Source organism: Athene noctua, chromosome 1 (assembly GCF_965140245.1).
Source record: "Athene noctua chromosome 1, bAthNoc1.hap1.1, whole genome shotgun sequence".
NCBI lineage: Eukaryota > Metazoa > Chordata > Aves > Strigiformes > Strigidae > Athene > Athene noctua.
In genome coordinates, this window is record NC_134037.1 from 51,618,933 (window position 1) to 51,638,540 (window position 19,608).

At 38.1% G+C, this 19,608-nt stretch overlaps 1 protein-coding gene across 1 annotated transcript in view; it reads right to left on the reverse strand.

Moving 5' to 3' along the window:
• Window positions 1-19,608, reverse strand: part of PDSS2 (decaprenyl diphosphate synthase subunit 2) — a 123,023-nt gene that overhangs the window by 73,007 nt on the left and 30,408 nt on the right. The window contains exon 2 of the mRNA XM_074896116.1: window positions 1,803-1,934. Within this exon, the coding sequence (XP_074752217.1) occupies window positions 1,803-1,934 (132 nt within the window). The remainder of the gene's footprint in view (window positions 1-1,802; window positions 1,935-19,608) is intronic.

Here is a 19,608-nt window from a genome sequence, read left to right on the forward strand (position 1 = left end):
AAAAGATTTCAAAAACTCACATTTTACAATTTTTCAACCAGATCTCAGTTAACAGTGGTACAGTTAACTGTCAAATATACACAGAATCACAGAATCATCTAGGTTGGAAAAGACCTTGAAGATCATCCAGTCCAACCATTAACCTAACACTGACAGTTCCCAACTACACCAGATCCCTCAGCGCTATGTTGACCCGACTTTAAACACCTCCAGGGATGGGGACTCCACCACCTCCCTGGGCAGCTCATTCCAACGCCTAACAACCTGTTCTGTGAAGAAATGCTTCTTAATATCCAGTCTAAACCTTCCCTGGTGCAACTTGAGGCCATTACCTCTTGTCCTATCGCTTGTTACTTGGTTAAAGAGACTCATCCCCAGCTCTCTGCACCCTCCTTTCAGGGAGCTGTAGAGGGCGATGAGGTCTCCCCTCAGCCTCCTCTTCTCCAGACTAAACACCCCCAGTTCCCTCAGCCGCTCCTCGTACGACCTGTGCTCCAGAGCCTGCACCAGCTGCGTTGCCCTTCTCTGGACACGCTCGAGTCATTCAATGTCCTTTTTGTAGTGAGGGGCCCAAAACTGAACACAGGAATCGAGATGTCTCTCACCCCTGTAATCGGCACTGGTGAGGATCACTCCCCTGTCACTACTGGCCACGCTATTTCTTATGCAAGCCAGGATGGCACTGGCCTTCCTGGTCACCTGGGCTGCCGGCTGCCAATCAACACCCCAGGTCCCTCTCTGACTGGCAGCTCTCCAGCCACTCCTCCCCAAGCCTGTAGCGCTGCTGGGGGTTGTTGTGGCCCAAGGGCAGCCCCCGGCATTTGGCCTTATGGAAACTCCTCCAGCTGGCCTCAGCCCATGGCTCCAGCCTGTCCAGGTCTCTCTGCAGAGCCTCCCTGCCCTCGAGCAGATCAACACTCCCACTCAACTTGATGTCATCTACAAACTTACTGAGGGTGCACTCCATCCCCTTGTCTAGATCATCAATGAAGATGTTAAACAGGAGTGGCTCCAGAACTGAGCCCTGGGGGACACCACTTGTGACCAGCCGCCAACTGGATTTAAATCCGTTCACCACAACTCTCCGTGCCCAGCCATCCAGCCAGGTTTTTTTTAATCCAGCAAAGCAACCACTACAAAGGAGAGCAACCACTATTTTTGATTACTATTGTTACTATTATTAAGTAATTTAGTTTAAACAGTTAAAAAAAAAAAAGTAGGAACTTGATTAAGCTGAATTATCTCAGTGAGAGCCTAAGGATCTTAATGGTAGGCTCAGTAGTCCTGCTGTGACACACAGAAGGTAAAAACTTTACTCCGTGCTGCTGTTTCATGGGAAAATATCCTTTAGAGGGGCCACAACAAAACATATGTGCTCAGTGAAACCAACGGGTATTCCACAAAACTGGCAATCTGACTCTGAAATTTCCAGTAAGCAGGTGTACCTGAGTAACACCTGAGTGACTCAAAATTAAAATACTCTATTAAAAAATATTTTCTATCATCTTTACTTTTTTGATACCATGTACCTCTTAACATAAATTTTCAAATAACTATCTTGATCCAAATGGTTTTAATTTGGTTGTGTCCAAAGCCACAATTAAGATACAGGCATGGATATTATAAGAGCAATACAAACACATGGAAAACTTACAATAATCCTGAGGAACAAAGTTTTGTGATTAGGTAAGTACTGATTTTCCTTAACAGCTGAGCAGGCCATTTAAGATGCTCTGATACCACCACGAAGTTGCCCATCAAATATGCCTTGGTGTACCTTGCTAAAGAAAGTTACTACATACCTGGAATAAATTCCACTGACCATGTTGTGCTGGAAAGACAGTTCTTCAGTGCTGGGTCCAGCAGCTTTGGAAATAAGCAATACAACCAAACCTCGCATCTGTAAATTATTTCGGCTATCGTACACAAAACCCCTGCAAAAAGGAAGAAAAAAAAAGCATGTTTTCACAATCCGTTTTCACTGGTCATACCAAAGTGGAAAGACAGACTCAGATTTCAGGCTGCCATCATTTCACCAAGACTTCAATATTCACAGTTGCATGGAGATAAGCTGCAACTATTAATTACAATCTTTTGTCATCCTTTACCTGACACTTATAATAAAATACTATTATTGCAGAGAAAACCAAGTATTCAGGATTAAATCTTGTTTATTTCCAAGGAGCAGCACATGTTCTGCATTTCATGTCATGCCATGCAAGGAGTACTTCAGAATAATTCAATGTGTTCTACTGTAACAGGAACATAAGAGCTTTCAGTTTGTTGTTTGAAGTACATAAAAGCCAAAAGAAGCCTTGAACTTTGAGAGAAGAAAGGGAAAGGAGGGAAGGTACAATCAAAATCTATAACCTGCTGAAAGAAGGCTGTTTAGATCAGAGTGGTTATGACCAGACTGAACATGTCTATTAGGAATAGACATGTCTATACAACACGTCTATTAAGAATAGACTTCGCAGAAACTGAAAGGCATAAAAGTTGGAGATAAATGAAGTAGAGATGCACTGTTCAAAAAAACAAACAAACAAAAAACCCTCACTGTTTCAAATGCTGCACCTGTAAATCTGGGGTCAGAAGGAAAGTAATTCTAAATGACCATTTAGATACACCACATCTCAGAAAACAACTTGCTTTAAATCAAGCTTAGCTTTTCTTTTTGACTGCAATGTCTCCAATTGTATTCTTCCTGTTCTTGTCAAGCTGCTTTCTACTCCTTAAGTTTATCAGTAAAGCTAAACAGCTAGAAGAAAGGATAATACATTCTAGATGCTATTAAATTCATAAGCTAACTTCCAATAAGAGCCCATATCTCCAATACCATTTAAATATTTGTTAAGTAAATCATATAAAGAACTACATCACAGATTACTAAGCACTTCAACTCAATTTATTCCAGAGTATAATTTTAGCCCTAATCACGGAAGGAAATCAAAACAGAACAGTCTTTAAAACATCTGGATGTACATCTAAGATGTTGATCTTGGAAGGATGTTTGAATAAAGAAAACAGTGGATGCAACCTAAAGTTTCATTTGGATTTTTTTCATTACACTTAAACTACTTCACAATGCAAGGTTATTTTCAGTATACTATTTCATTTACACAGACATGTAAAATTAAAAAAAAAAAAAATCATTTAAATAGCACCCTTCTGTGTTAAAGTTCCTGCGCTACTGCAAATATTAACTGCTTGAGTCTTTACAGCCTGTTCTACAGTGATGGGGAAATGGCCCTAACTACGTGCTCTAGGATGAGAATCAGCAGGTCCACCCAGGTAGCTGATGCTATACAGCTACTAGACTTGACCTTCACACCTGCACTGATTCCAGGCTAATACGACTTCCTCCCCCTCTGGAGAAGCCCTAAGCTCACACTCAGTGCAGCTATATCCTCTAAATGCCACCATCAATTAACATAAGAGGAGGCCAGTATAGCTTTCTACCACAACCCACAAGATTTTTAGCTCTGGTGGGGTTTAATGAGCCAAATGAGCTCATGGCTTTTTGTTCTGTGCCTTTCTAATCTGCCCATGTCCCACTTGCTTCACCTGCAACCTAACAGGCTGGCCCATCCAGTCAGTTAAGGACAGGGTGTACCCCCACACTCTCAGCAACACGGGCAACTGTGGTGTTAGAGAAGGTATCAACTTCTGACAGATTTCCAAAAAAGAGTGAAACTGTGAGTGGCTTCCAACAGTTACAGAGTTTAGTTCAACTAAGCTGATGTTTTAGGAACCAAGTTGATACCAAACATTTGCCATCAAAGCTGAAAATCAGCCAATACCAAGTACTGGCCACCAACCTTAATCTGCAGTAATGCAATTAAATGTTAGTCAGTCTTAACAGAACAGTAAAATGCAAATAGCAATTAACACATTACCTTGCTGGCCATCTCAAAATAAATCAATTTAAATGTTTCTAAAAATTAGGAGAACATGGGTAATCAATGTTTTAGTGGAAGACATTCAGCACAGATTTTACTATTTACCACATGAGATTCAAACATAACTTCCTGAGGAGAAAACTGTAACAGACACCCCAACTCCTACTTCTTCCATTCTCAAAAATCCTTTAAAAAAACCAAACAAACAAACCCTGAATAAAACAGCATAAGTAAGAACTACTGAAAGGAAAATACTATATAACATCCTGGAAATGACAACCATTTCTTTTGTAGCCCAGTCCTGCCATACTCCCCAACCACTCAAACCCAGGAAACTTTGCACAGCTCAGAACTCTCCCCAGGAGCACATGCTGTGCTCCTGCAATGGGCACTTTTATTTTGATTACTGGGTACAGTAAGCGAGCGATTTTAAGGAGGAAGGAACAGCTGCTTGCCTTCAGCATTATGTGAATTAATAACTTGCAGAGCTTTTTTCTCACCAAGCATAAAAATAAATAATTATTTTCTTACCATGTTCCAATATACAGTTAACAGAATGCAGCCAAGACAGTTAAACACTTAAAACTCTATAGATTTTCAGCGTCAGAGCCATAACGAACTTTGAACTACCCAGGAAAAAAATAAAACAGAAAATACATATAATGAATAATACATAGTGTGTATACATCCTGTATACAGAATTCATAATTGTCTGTGGTGGTGTAAGTACTTCTCTGGCCTGAACTTCAGTTGACCACATTACTCACAACCACACAAGTAACACAAATGATACTGCTGAATACAAATGTATTTCCTCAACACTACTTAAAACTCTATCATCATTTTTGAACATTTTTACAAAAAAATTGGGGGTTTTCCACATATATATGCTGGTAAAATCAGAGTGCCTTACTAAATGTAGGATCCCCTGAGAAATTAATAACTTTTTTTTTTAAAAAAAAAAAGTAGCAAATTATGGTGATACTTTTAACAATCAGGACACTCTCTTTTCATGCCCAGTGCTCTACAGCTTGCCAAAGGGCAGGATATTACGTAAGTAGAAAAGAAAGATGTTCACCACAGGATTATAAAACACTGGCCTTTACTGACTTGATAGACACCACTAGAACTGAAGCACTACAGTGGTTCTACCTGATTCAGACTAGGTGAGAAGCAGAAAATCACCTGTGCTGAAGCTACTCAAACAGTTTCATAGCAATAACAAAAACAAGTGTTCAGAGCTGTTCAGGGGTGTTGCAACACTGCTAGCAAGAACACCTTGCATTCTTAGCAGAAAACTATTAATGAGAAGTGCAGCTGGAAGGGGGGGGGGAAGAGAGAACAGGACATAAAAATTGAATAGTGTAATAATAAGGAGCAACACATCTGTCATTTCTACACCTAATCATATAGCCTATAAGTTACATATGGTTTGGAGGTAATTTTAGGCAGGATTTTCTATGAATTACTAAACCAGTAGTCAAAATCTAATTCCATTCAAAACATGACTGAAGTTGTGTTACTGACATGCAACATACCCACACTAAAGCAAACCGCATTAGACTTGAAACAAATAAAGCCTACGGTGATCATCCTTTAGACACCAGAAACGACTGCAGCTACTTGACATGGCTTCAGGGGTCACATTCACATTCTGAATTAAACTCCCAAGAGAAATTCTGCACAAGTAACAGCTACACAAAAGTCTTCCAGATGGTGCAATTAGTCTTGATGGGTATGTGGCAGGAGACAGGTGCCTCTAGGGAAAAAAGTGAACTAAAAGCAACCCAAGTGAAATTGTGCACATATCAAGCTAAGAGTCTTTTGGAAAACCTCTGCTGAACACCACACATACATGCATAGGGTACCCGAAAAAGAAACATTAGCACAATTTCGCTTGCTCTATGTTACAGGCAGGGTACCTTACAAATTACATACTTCATCCTCAGGGAACCAAATACCAAGAAAGGTAGGTAAGACAAACACACAATTCAGTTTTGGAAAACATTAAGAACGGGGGGGGGGGGGGGAAGAAGAAGAGGGGGAAAAAAAAAAACCTACACCCCCAAAAAACCAGCAAGTATTTACTCTCGATATTATCCACGTGACAGAATAACCCATTTGAAAACTGGCAGATTCACAGTTTTAAATACAGAACACTGTTCACATAAAATTAATCTTACAGCATAGGGGAGAAGGGCCCAGCTCTGACACATGCGCAGTATGACACTGTACAGGCACAAGAGACTCACACCACCCACTCAAGCAATGACACTGGCTAATAGCTAATGTGCTGCAAATTACACCTCCTACTACCAGAGTCCGTCTGCTGTAGAGAATAAATCAAGCAAACATGGGCATTTCACAATGCTTTGTGTATTTCTCTACATGTGCAGCCATTTCAGTAGACTTTGCAGTTAAATAATAACCTCCAGTAACTGTCAGGTCTAACTCCACCAATAATTTACATTTTCATTATAAAAACAGACTAATTATTTCAAGCACCATTCATATTTTTGAGCAACCTTGTTTAAATACTGTGAAGATTTTAAATTATTTGCAAGAAACAAAACCATCTAATGTTCTTACTCCTTTGTTCATTAAATTAAATGGAGAGGAAATATGGCAACTACAACAATTACTGTAAGGAAGAGATGGACATGGGAGAATTTTCATGGTACTGAATAGGACTAAAAAAAAAAAAAAAAAAAGCACAGGCAACTGAAGTCAACTGACTCTGCAAGTGGGTGTAGCAGAAGAGAGCATACTTACTGGTAGTAGTGCTAGTTAAACTTTAACCACTAAGAATGCAGAACAAATTTCCAATCAAAACAGACATTATAAGGTATTTTGGAAGGATCAAAAAAACGTTTAGTCAAATATTTTTAGTATCTGCTCATGACCAGAGCAATCAAGACCTGCTGGATTTGCAGCCCTTCCATCAGTTATCCCAGCAGGAGCTCCTCCACCATGGCCCAGGTGTGTGTGCTAGCCACTGGCCGGCTGGGAGGGGCTGAAGTGAACAGATCACCGTCCTCCTCACCTCCTCTGGCGATTCTGCCTTTCCTTTCCATACATTTTACTGAACGTATCCCACTGACAAGATCAGTCATTTTGTTTCAGGTCACAGATGAGCTCTGTTTAGCTACAAGGGGAAGGAAAACAGGGAGAGATACAGGGTGGTCATCAGCCATTCCTCTACCTTCCCACTTCAGATGTCAAACAAAAGGAAGAAAAAAAAAATCATCTGTTCAAACAGCTCTAATACAGAGCAGCTGGAAAAGTCTGTAACACAACCAAAATCAATTACATTGATGAAGCTGATTTATAAGCCTAAGATAATGTCATTGAAAACACAGGCTAGTTTTAGGCTGAAATACAAACTGTTCTGAAAAAGAAACCCTTCTATTCAAACTGATAATCCCAGATGTGACAGCATAAACACACAGTTTTAAATCTGTAACATCTAAGTAATATCTATTTTGCTCAATATAGAAGGGTTATCAGGATGCACTCATAGTTACAGGTGCAGTTACATTTGGAAAAAACACCCCACACTTTTTCAAAATTAATTATAACTGACAACTTTATATCTCCTGCTAGAGGTAAGGCATGGAGCTATTCAGTAAGACTGCTGGCTTCTCTATTAGAAATGCAAGAGCTCTACAAGCCTCAGGGCTTTTATCCAATTTGCTTTATTAATGACTTGTCAGAAGTAAATATGAAAAAACTCTCTGACATACTTATTTTTTAAACTGATGTTAAACCGCTGTACTATAGATGGACTTATCCGAATCATAGGATTCACCATATGATCACACTCAAACATGCATACATTTAAATACCCAGAGTATTCAATTTTATATATTTGGTGCATGCTAACAGCAGCCTATAGTGACTTATTTTCACCTGCTACTCAAGTGTCAAGTATATATTAAACACTGTTCTGCACAACCTATCTTCAAAACACATTAAAAACCCTGGTCCATTCCAACGTCCACAGCCAGATCTGTGGCAGGGGATCAGCCTTGTCATGACACGAATTTTGAGCACGGTTCACTGGGAGGGAAAAGATGAACTTACTTCACATGCAGAGAACAGAATTTTAAAAATAGGATTCAAATTAAATATCCAGTTGACAGGAAATAATAGAAGGAGGGATGCTCTGAAACCCACGAACCATCTCGACTTAAAAGCCCACTGGAGGCTGCAAATGAGAACACATGAGTTTCAGAAACATTCCTGGGCTTGGACAACTAAACATCCCTTTGTGCATGAAAAATAAGTTTTGGGGTTGGGGGAATTTCTTTAACTAAAAGCCAGGGTTGTGATGGCGGTGGGGCTCATTACTGCTACATTACTGACTAGTAGTCAAAGGGTTTATCCAGTAAGAGCAGACCTTTGTAATGGGTCAGGTCAGGCTTGGGGGAATTGAGATTCCTGTCCCCCTTTGCAGGAAGGTACTGTTATGGCAGGTTACACGGGAAGTCTTTCTAACAGAACTCCTGCTCTCCCTGCTTCTGAGCAAGTGAGGGATCTCAACCCATTATCTTTGTGAAGCCAATCATAAAGAAACACAAGATTTCACAGACAAAAAACAAAAAGGACTCTGGTATGAAGAAGACAGAGGCCTGCCTCTGCACTGGCTCTTCATCCAAAGCCCCCAAAAATAAAAAAGGCAATTTAGAAGTAGTGTGGCCTTCACTTATGATGGCAAAGAAACATTTGAGTAACTCCAACCACCACATGGTGTGATGCTTGGATAGTTACGACTAAGCCAAAATGGTAAACTTAATCACATACAAAAGAAGTGGTGCAGTGAGAAAGTATTTGCCTGAAAGTTACAGGTCACAGCTGCACCTCTACAGGCATAGTCACCAAATACAATAATTTACACAATGTTGTATATGCTTCACTTAGCTAGTCTTAGCCTTAAGACTACTTCACAAATTACAACCAAGGCCTTCAGTTAACAACAGGCCTCAAAATGCTCAGTTCCGCAAAAGCTGCAGCATATTTCAGGATGCAAAGAACTTTATAGATTTAGGTAACTTTTCTTGCATTTATGTAGTCTCAGACACTCAGCTGGGGAGAGTGACTAAAGATCACTCAACATACACTTAAAATACAGCTTGTATGAAGTCTAGGTATTCAAGTGTCCCAGAAATCCACATAAGATGTGTCTTAAAAATATTAAATATATTCTTTACAAACTGAATAGAAACCTAACAAAGATCTTAGTTGCCTTCTACAAGAGGAAGCTCCTGGAGGAGAGCTCCTAACATCCTTTCCAACCTGAGTTGACTCCATGAGAGTAAAAAATAGCTGCTCGGTTTTCACAGGATTTTGCTTACAAGGAGAAACATTTCTTAACTACAGGTGAAAAATGCCTTGTAATTTCATCACTCCACTTTTTATTAAACATGATCTTTGCAGGGACTGGGAGTATAGAAAATTATGTTTGGAATGGCAGGCGGTGTACAGAACTTGGAGTCAGCTGCATCATTCCCAGAACTAATTTATCACATGGGAAAGTCTTAAGACATAACTTTTTGAGGGATTTCTAGGAAAACTCAGAGCACCCTTCAAGATCAGAAGAGAGACTGATCTCTTTCTGGAGTTGCTACATGTACCTATTTCTTCAGGCTTTAGTATACATCCCACACAGTATTACTTTCAAAAAAAAAATTTCAACCACCTTTTAAATACAGCAATGATCACTAAAGATGGACCCTTGTAGGAAACTGTAAAATTCAGAAGGTTAAGTAAAGTTATGGAGATTCAAATGGGCAAGACCCCACAAGAATCAAATCTTAAAGTTTAAGAAACTACAGGTTTTGGGGCAGGTGCAAAGCAAATACTGATACTTGGCCTCAGTTACTTGCATTCCATTGTACTTGAACATTTACAGTTCCTAGAAACCAATACAGCCTTCGAAATCTTGAAAGAAAAAACCCCAAAGTTTTCCCTGTTGTCTGTAGAACCCCAGTTAGACACTCATATCACTCTGCCATCCACTACTACTAGATTTACCGGGTTTCCCAAAGGCACAGGTTATTTGAATCATTGCCATGAAGACCAGCTATGTACTTGCATATTATTTTACAGATTTTTGATGTACTTACTTCCTTTAGGACAGGTTATCTCCTAGGAACAATGGGAGGAGATGCTGTTAAAAAACCAAAAACAAACAAAACCATTCTAAACTCCCATTTTTCTGCAAAACTTGTGACAAGCTGAGAACAAATAGTAAGCTTTGCTTGGTAAGAAGGGAAACACCAACTTTTTCATCTGAATGAAGACACACAGCAATGGTTTGAAACTAAAATTTCAAAAAAGCTGGTTTTAGGTTGCATGGTCATATAAGATCTGAAAACAGCCTACTATGGACACAGAAGACGACACTATAAAGGACAGCTATAATCAGACATTTATCTGAAAGATACTGATTATTCAGATTTATTTTTTTTTTTAATAATTCTTCCCTCCACCCATCAGATGTTATGAGTGGTAGGGGAAGGGCAAAAAGCACTACATTAAGGATGACACTAAAGACACCACACAGAAAACAAACCACCAAAATGTATTTTTAAACCATCTGCCAGTCTCTGCTGTTTTTTCTGGTCAGTGTTTGACTTGATCTTGGAATGTGATGCGGATAACAGGCAAGCTAATACCAAAAAATGCAGTTAGTGTCTGAGTGCAATTACTCTGACCAGCAGCAGCTTGCAGGCCTGGCACCCTCATTTTTCTAACCACAAATACTTAGACGGAAGCCTAATTTTTGTGTGTCTGATTTCTCCATCAATATTTACTTTATTTAAACTTTGTGGGAGGTCTAGCACCCCACTGTCAACCAATATGAACAGGTCTACTCAAGCACAAGACTACCTTTTTGAAAACAGGCTCTCTCAGACACAGGAATATTCTAAGTGAAAGCAATACAAATATTTTGGAAGAGTTCTGTGAATGACAGAAATATGATTAGCTTCACAAGGCTAATGAATTCAGACACCTCTGGAGGTCCAGTGTCACTTCAGCAATATTGTAATTGTAAAGCCTGTCATAAAAATGTATTTTGCATTAAATAAACTGTACTAGGGAAATGCAACAATGAAGTAGGTCAACTCCTGGCCATTATCTCACACTGAAAGTGCTCACAGCATGTTTTACAAATGGATGAAACAAAAAGGCAAAAATGTTAGGGTATGTATTATCATTACAGAATGATCTAAAAAGTTTTTTTAACCTTCTGCACTCAATAATATTTCTAAATAACAACATAACTGATCTTCAGCATTATTCAGATTAATTCATTACAAATATTAATTCCTTAAAGACACTGAAGACTCTTTACTAGTATTGAAAAAGAGTTTCTAAATTCTATGCTTCAATGGATTATTCTCACTTAAAGTAAGTAGCTTAAGCCAAATACACATCAAGAGTCCAGTAAATGCAAATCTTCCTCTTAAATAGAAAGAAATATAAATTGTTTTAAGTGGTTGACAACCAGCCAGCACCATTAGTCCAAATAAAGCACCTCTACACGTGTCACTACCTACTAAAGTGAAGCGGTTATACACAGCAGAAGCCTTTTGTAAACTGGTGGGGGAAAAAAAACACCTTAAAACACAGTGGAGAAACTATGACAAACGTATATGCTTCCAAATACTACACACTGAGGGCTTTTCAATGGTTTATTCCAAGTGAAAAAAAAAAAAAAATCAATTTTAAGTTAACAGTGGAGAATACAGACAAACTTAGGCCATAACTCTTACCAGTATTAACTTCAGTTGATGTTTTTCCTCTGGATTACTCATTCTAGAGAGTCTCTTTTCAGTGAGACCCAGGTGGCTGACTGATAATTTAGATGAATCTGGGTTTTTACTCAGGTAAGAAGTATTTTCAATGTAACCGCCACCCAAATTCCATAGTTCTCATTCCGCTGTGTCAATATCAGTCAGGCTTGTTCATCAAAACAAGAAAACATACTTTTACAAAGATGAACATAAAAGCCAACAAATATCTGCCCCCTCTTCCTGGATCATTGCTAAGCATCAAATAAACTAATCAAGTTACCACCAGCATGCGTTAAATTTATGAAGTCATGAAAGAAAATACAGCACAAAAATACTGAAAACATTTTACAGCAAAGCAAAATATAGCAAAAATAAAATCACTCCAAAACTTTAGAGATTTTCTATTCTTTTTCCCTCAGAACAGACAAGACTTTAGAAGGCTTGAGATTTTAAGCAAACACTTGTGGTTTTGGAAATGCTGGTTTCCTTGGCAACCAGTAAGGTCTTCTTTATATAGCATTATAAACAGATGGTAAAGACCGGTCATGTTTGCTTCTTTGCCAACATATCAATAGAACTGCTGTACTACTCTATCTTGTGTATTAGAGTTATTAAGTAACTTGGGTATTGGAGCAACAAAAAAAAAAAAATCTACAAATCAGACTTGCTTAACTAGTACCATTTTTTTTTTCCATAAACACATGAAGATTCTCAACAGTAAAGTCACTGTAGTCTATACAGTCAGATTTCTTTGGCAAAGCTTTTTATAAATGTTTTCTCAGCACTTGCCATGGAGGGTACATTACTACCACAAATATGAATCTGACAGGAATTAAAATAATGAATTCGAAAAGGAAATAGAAATGTGACTATATTTACACCCACTGGTATTAAAGCGTACTTTAGAATTACCTTTTTGTTATATTGCATCTGGAATTACTCAGGGAAGATGTAGCAAACTATAAATTCACCTTCAGTAAGTCATGATGAGCAGAGGTTATTTTTGCAGGTGATTTGTAAAATAAAATTTTAAAAATCTCTTTGCATTTTGATCTTTCAGTTGTAGCTATGGTATACCATGTACAAGTATTCTTGTTTGGTGACTTGGTGTTCTTGGTGGCTGGAAGTATCAAGAGAATGATTTGGTACCTCTCTGAAAAAGTCTGTAGCACTAACTACTAGCAGTGCAAGCTAATATAGATTTTTGCCACTGCATCCAGTTTATTCCTCCAGTGTTTTAGCTGTTAAATGTGCTTCGTGCCATAAATCAGAAAAAAATTAAAAAAAAAAAGAGTAGAGGAAAAGCAGAAGCAGAACTCCCATCAGGTTTACTGACTGCATGTCAGGAGCCCAAATTACACATTTTGTATCAAAGTATCAATTGTATTCTAATCAGATTACAAATTATTATTAAACTATTAAAAATGTCAGTAATTCTGATCCAACTCCCATTGAAATTCATGCCATTTCAATCAGTGCTTACACATAAAGTTCCCACAAAACAGTTAACAAAATAGAGAATTTGCAAAGTCTGGTGTTTTTTTCACTAAGCAGTAGCATCTCAAGGACAAACGTAGTATCTGAAAAGTTATCTTTTCTTTACCCCAAATACAAATTTCCAAGCCCGCTCCTATCCAATCTACTGCCAATATCACAGCAGTTATCACTAATAAACCTGAGATTAAAAAAAAATCTCCACATAACATAAAGCTCTCAAAATGCACTCAACTTCATAAAACCACCAGTAATACGTTTTGGAAAAGTGTGAACTACTGAAGATGTGAATATGTTTGGCAAAGATCAAGAGGATAACAAGCATTCCATATGCACAGAAAAGCCAGAAATGTGCTAGGGTATGGATGAGGAGTCTTCCTGCACATCAAATGGGACTGCATTAAGCAACAAGTTCAACAGATAATCACACACAGTTTTTGTGTTGCCAGTTTTATATTTATCTGTTTGATACCAAACAAATGACACACAAGTACAATTTAACAGTGGGGTCCATTCTGCCAAAATCCCAAAAGTTTCCAACAGCACTTAAACTGTAGATACCTAACACTACTTAGCATAAAATTCCTAGCTTGGTTGGATTGCATGAGCCCATTCAGAAGTACGCATTCAGATGACAAGAAATGCCTGTTGTTGTCTATGCCTTCAAGGATCAAGCCACTGCCCACTGCAATGATTAACGTTCCAGCAATCCCAACACATTTTGTCATTTTTAGGATATTGTTGTTCACCTGCTGGCTACATCAAAACCCACTATTTCCATGCTCCACGTGATTTAGCTCCACCATAATATAAATCCAGTGTTAATCTCTATGTTTTATATATAAACTTGATCAATATTGGGTGGAGAAGGATGAGGTTAGGAACATTTAAACAAATCAGATGTGGGTGCATCCCCTGGACTTGTGCACAAGTGCTGTAGAAACTGATATTATTGCCAGGTCACTCCATAATCTTTAAAAAATCATGGCGATCAGGGGACGTTTCCAAGGACTGGAAGAAAGCAAGTGCCACTCCTACCCTCAAGAAGGACAAGGAAGAAGTTGGGAAACTACAAAGATAGCTGGAAGTACACAGGTAGGGGTAAAACTTTTAACTAACATTCCAAATAAACAAGACTTCAATTTAACAGAACCCTTTTAAAAAGGGTGGCAATCCAGAACAAGCATTGTGTGAAGGGCCTGAACTGATGAATATACAGAATAACACCAAATTTGGAATGAGGTGCAGAGTGAAAGGCAAAAAACATGTTTTGTATCATTCAGAAGGACTCTAGGCTTCACATGTAACATGAGACAACACAGCCCTCACATCGACTGCTCTATTTACGTAAGGCATAATACAAAAAGGTGAACCACAATTTCAAAACAGTACACCAACGCAAAAACGAAGAGATGGAGATGCAGTACTAGAGTTATGTAGTTATTCAGGAAAGGCGGTGGTGGTACTGACCACCTCGATTTTTCCTGGGCTGCCTGGTGCCAGAGTCTGGAGGGCAAAGTTAAGGAACATAGTCTGTAGGAATTGCTGGAGTCCACAAGAAAAACCTGGCAAAAGGAAGCAATGCTGGAATGTGAAGCAGGAACCTAATTTCTCACTGGAGCGACCTCAACTGCATGGCAAACAAGTGGAAAGCAGCACTGCCAACAGAGGGAAAAAAGAGCCACTCCAGACTGCCAAAAAGGGGGGCATCTTACTAAAATGTCATTCCTGGAGTAGAAGCAAGAATGAAAAGAAAAATGAATGACATGCCAGACTTGTCAATTTGCTTTAAAGAAGTGTATCTACCACCTCAGGTGTCTGCAGGACAAGGAAAACTGTTACTCACTATACAAGTCAGGCAATCTTGGGAAAATTTCCAAGAGAAACATCGTAATAGGAAAGGTGAAAAATAGAGGAATCTTCTTCAGGCAATTTGAAAATAAAAGATTTTCCAAGGTCCACCACCTAGGGAAAAATAAAGAGAACTCAAGGTGAAGCTGCCAGAAGCAAAATTGCCCTAGAACTAAGAGTCACAAAGGAAGGAAATTTAAGTCACTGATCTGATCCTGCCTCCACGAGATACAGAGGTAAATAAAAATTAAATGCCAGGCTCTGACAAAGGAATACAGCACTGATACTAAACCTTTGCTGAGACAAAGTGGAATGGGAGTGAGCCGAGAGAAACCTTTGCCTGTGACATGCAGGAAGATAACATGTTTTTTTCACGTAGTTTACAGGTAGTTTTTTATTACATAGATTATCCAGGTGTATCTAATATTTTATTCTAATCTGGCACATCTTGCCACATAGCTCAACACAAAGTTTACACTGACAGTAACTCAGAATAGGACTAGTGTTTTCAGCAGTAGCTTAATCTTAGACAAATTATGATAGAATTTCTGTTACATGAAAAATGTGAACTCAAATTGTTACAGGAAGTTCAGCTCATTTTGAAGATTATCTATTTCTTCTTTAAAAAACAGAAAGAATGTTGCTGCTTAATACTTTCATTCACATAAACTATAACTCAACATTGCAATAGAAATATCTAAACTTCTAATATCGAACTTTCTAATTTGTCTGGAACAAAGATTAACAAAATGCTGCTTGCAGCCATACAAGGTAATGCTATCCAAACCAACAACACCCTACTGACAAAAGATGTCAAATGCTTCTAAAAATAATTCTACATTTATTTCAAATACTCTTTAGTTATACCAAAAGCAAACTGTTACTACTGCAATGACAAAAGGAACCCATGTAACTCACTGAAAACTATGACAACTCCCAAGCTTTTTATTCTCTCAAGTGTACTGACATTTCAGGAAAAAAAAAAAAAAAAATCAGCAAATAAAATTATGAAAAAAGACAACGATTTCCAGTATTCCATTATTTTATCTTTTCAATTTTTGGTTATATAAGCCACCTTTGGAATAAAATAAAAATACCACTTCAGGATTGCTTCTAGCAATACATTAAAAAAATTAAAGCAAGACCTTAAGAAAAAAAAAAAAAAAAGTGTTTCAGACAAATCACCACCACTTTCTGAAAAACCAAAAACACACCAGAAAACCTGTAACAACTATTGTACAGAACTGGCAGAGCTACATCTGCAGAAAAAAAAAAAAAAATTATACAAAAGTCCAAGCTCAGATTTCAGGACCTAAACTTTCACCCCAAATTTAGCAGCTTCTGTGAAATAGTTTTCTCCAAATGATACTCTCTCAATATTAGTAGAGTGCTGACTTGCAGAAACAAGTTAACAAGTTACCTGTTAACATCAGTTTTCCCTCCACCAGTTCTCCAGCTGTTACTTTAGCCTGACGTCATAGTTCACATGAGACAGTGGAAAAGACAAGACAAAATCTGATAGACACATTGCCTGATGTGCTGTGACTTGATTAATCACTACAACGATGCTAACTACATTCTGTTTATAACATGAAACTACAAACATTCCTGGAAGTAAATCTGCACGAGTCTGAGGAAAGCGCTACCATCTCAGCACAACTGGACAGCCTGGAAACTCTCACTTCAATTTCTACATCATTTTATAAGATTTCAGAAGTAGCCGATTTGTACTGCTTACACAGAAAATCATTTGATTAATTGAGGAGCTTACGCTTGATATGATGAATTAAATACTCTGCACAATTTCAATCTGGGGGAAAAAACCCATTGAGATTGCATGCTCAAGATTTTAAATTTACGAGTGCTAGCCCATTCTATTCTTCTATTTGGCTATCTGGTCAAAACAATATTATGCATTCAAATACAATTTTCTTACCACTACACTACATATAATGATTCTGTTTATTATCTCTAATGTATAGATGTGTCATTATTAAGTTTCTTTTAGAAGACAAACATTAGGGCAAATACTTCAGCAGAAAATGCTTCCAAGATACATGACTTATAAAAATAACATATTTTTAAAAAATTAAAAGACAGAGCATGACAAGAGATAAACAAAGAAAATTTTTTTCCTCCTATTTTATATTACATCTGAAGGATAAACCAACTTTGGATTGTAGTCAAGATCTTGCAGCAAATTTGCTAAACTTTCACCAGAAATCCAATAGTCCAGTTATATTTTTACTGCAGTTTGCTGGCAAGTTCTTGAGTGTTACATGGTGTTCCCTACCATGCCAACAGTGGGATACATTTTAATACTTGGGGGAACCATATGCACTTTCCTTGGGATTTGTTAACACAAGAAAAAACTAAAAAGGTCGTTCTCATAAGTGAGCCTAATTTGCACATACAAGCTTGCAGCCAAGGAATATGTTTGTGTGCTACAACTTTTTTTTTTCCCCATCCCACTAAACATTTTTTTCATCTTTACTCTGGTTAAGCGCACTTCATCTGTGATTTCAATTTGCCATTGAAAAAAGCGTATGTAAGATGAGCTGTAAAATTACAGGATCATAAACCAATGTAAATTTAAATGTCAAAATGTAAATGAAAAATGTACCGATATCTAAGAAGCATGTCACTGGAATTATATATTAGAGCTTTTAAAAAGACCAGTATGACTACAATTATAATACACACTGTTCTCAACAATTTTCTTTACCTATCAACTTTGCTTTTGCCAGTTGGCAAATACTGCTTTTAGCACTGTTAGATGCCATTCCAAAAAAATTTCAGAGATTTCATTTTCTCTCTTCACCAGACTATGAGGTAGCCAGCTAGAATGCTAGAACCTTTTGGTGCCTCTGTGTTTGTGCTCAGATGTCTCCTTTCTGATGATGAGGCCAGCCACAGCGGATCCTGAGGTTTCTAAAATGAAATGTGATTAGTATTTTGTGGTGAAGTGTCAGTGATCAGAAATAAAGAAAAGACAAAAAATGAAGAAATTGGATTCTCCCCTAAAAACCAGTATTTGTTTCTATGCTTTATTCTATTTTGGCTACTCATTCCTCAAGAAAAAAAAAATAAAAATCATAAAGGTCTTCCCTCTCATGACAAATTTCTGCGGAGACATGCAACCCTGCTGTGAGGAAACTGAAAACACTTTACTCCACTGGAAGATAGAAAGTAGAAACAGTACAAAAACCTCCAGACACAATGAACAGTCTGACCCAGAGGCGAGACATAATTCACAAATACGTCTGTATATGCACTCCTGCCCATCTACACTGCTCCTTAATAGCCAAGCCTCAGGAGAGGTGCTTATGTGGAAAGACAATTGTGGATCTACCACCTCCTGTCACAAACATTATTCAGTCTCTCAGAAGGAAAAAGCCAGCCAAGAACACACACACTGTTTTTTAACCTGGATAGTTCTTCAGATCACCCCAAAAAAGCCAGTGATGATAAAAGGCAATCAATATATATTGAGGCTTAGACTGACTCTTCTGTTTAACCTGCTAGACAAGCTTTCAGCTCAATCCCCAAAACACTAAAAGGCACTGAATTACAACTTGAATTACAGGCTGAAAACACTACAGCAAACTTCCTCCTACATTTCATGCTTACCATCCTCCTTAACTTTCCCAAATCACAAAAACTCAAAGAACAAACCCGATTCTTTGCACACATGCTCACTCCAAATGGGGTTCACTACAAAAGCAAACTTGCAAGAGCTTTGCTGTGTCAGCAGACCAGAGAGCAGGCAGTGCCTTCCTCAGCCTCGACAAGCTCCCCAACTTACTTCCTCTCATCACATCAAAAACTAGAGAAGGGCAGGCTCTTTGTAGCAACCCACAAGAAAAAAGAAGTGAACCAAACACCCAAACTTTGATATCGCTTATGACACAGGGTTCCTATTCTTTCAGGACTAGGACCAAGAGAGTGAAGCAGATCAAAATCAAAACTGGTCCACATAGGGATTTGCATACTTTTGGAAGACCACTGTTCTCTTTACAGAAATACACTTTGGCTGACTAGTGCTACAAAACAGAATGACAGTACCATGGTGACACTTCCCAATAAGCAGGATAGCTCGCAACAAGAAAAGCTTTGGAGAGCCTCAGTTTTTCCCATTTTGAACAGAGAATAAACTTCAAACTACTGACAGCCTGTTATCTCACAGAGAAGTGTCATATGGTGTAATTAACTTAGAGCAAAAATACAGAGAACAACCTCCATAAGCAGAAGTATTTCACATTATCAACTACTGTGAATAACATAAAAACACCCATTCACTAAGAAGTTGTTTCTCTTCATGTACTGAAATCACTGCTTGGGAAACACAGCAACCTCTGAGGGCACTTTAACACTATGACAGGATCTAGAACAATGCATGCTAACTAAATTTAATTACAACATTAGTTACTAGTTATATTCACTGAGCAGAACTTGAGATCAAATCAAAGTTTGCAGTCTTTAAGTAATCAGATTCTTGTTCTCTGGATTTAATGACTGAAAATGATAATTCAACTGTCAAGGGTGCATCTGAAAGTTATAGATAA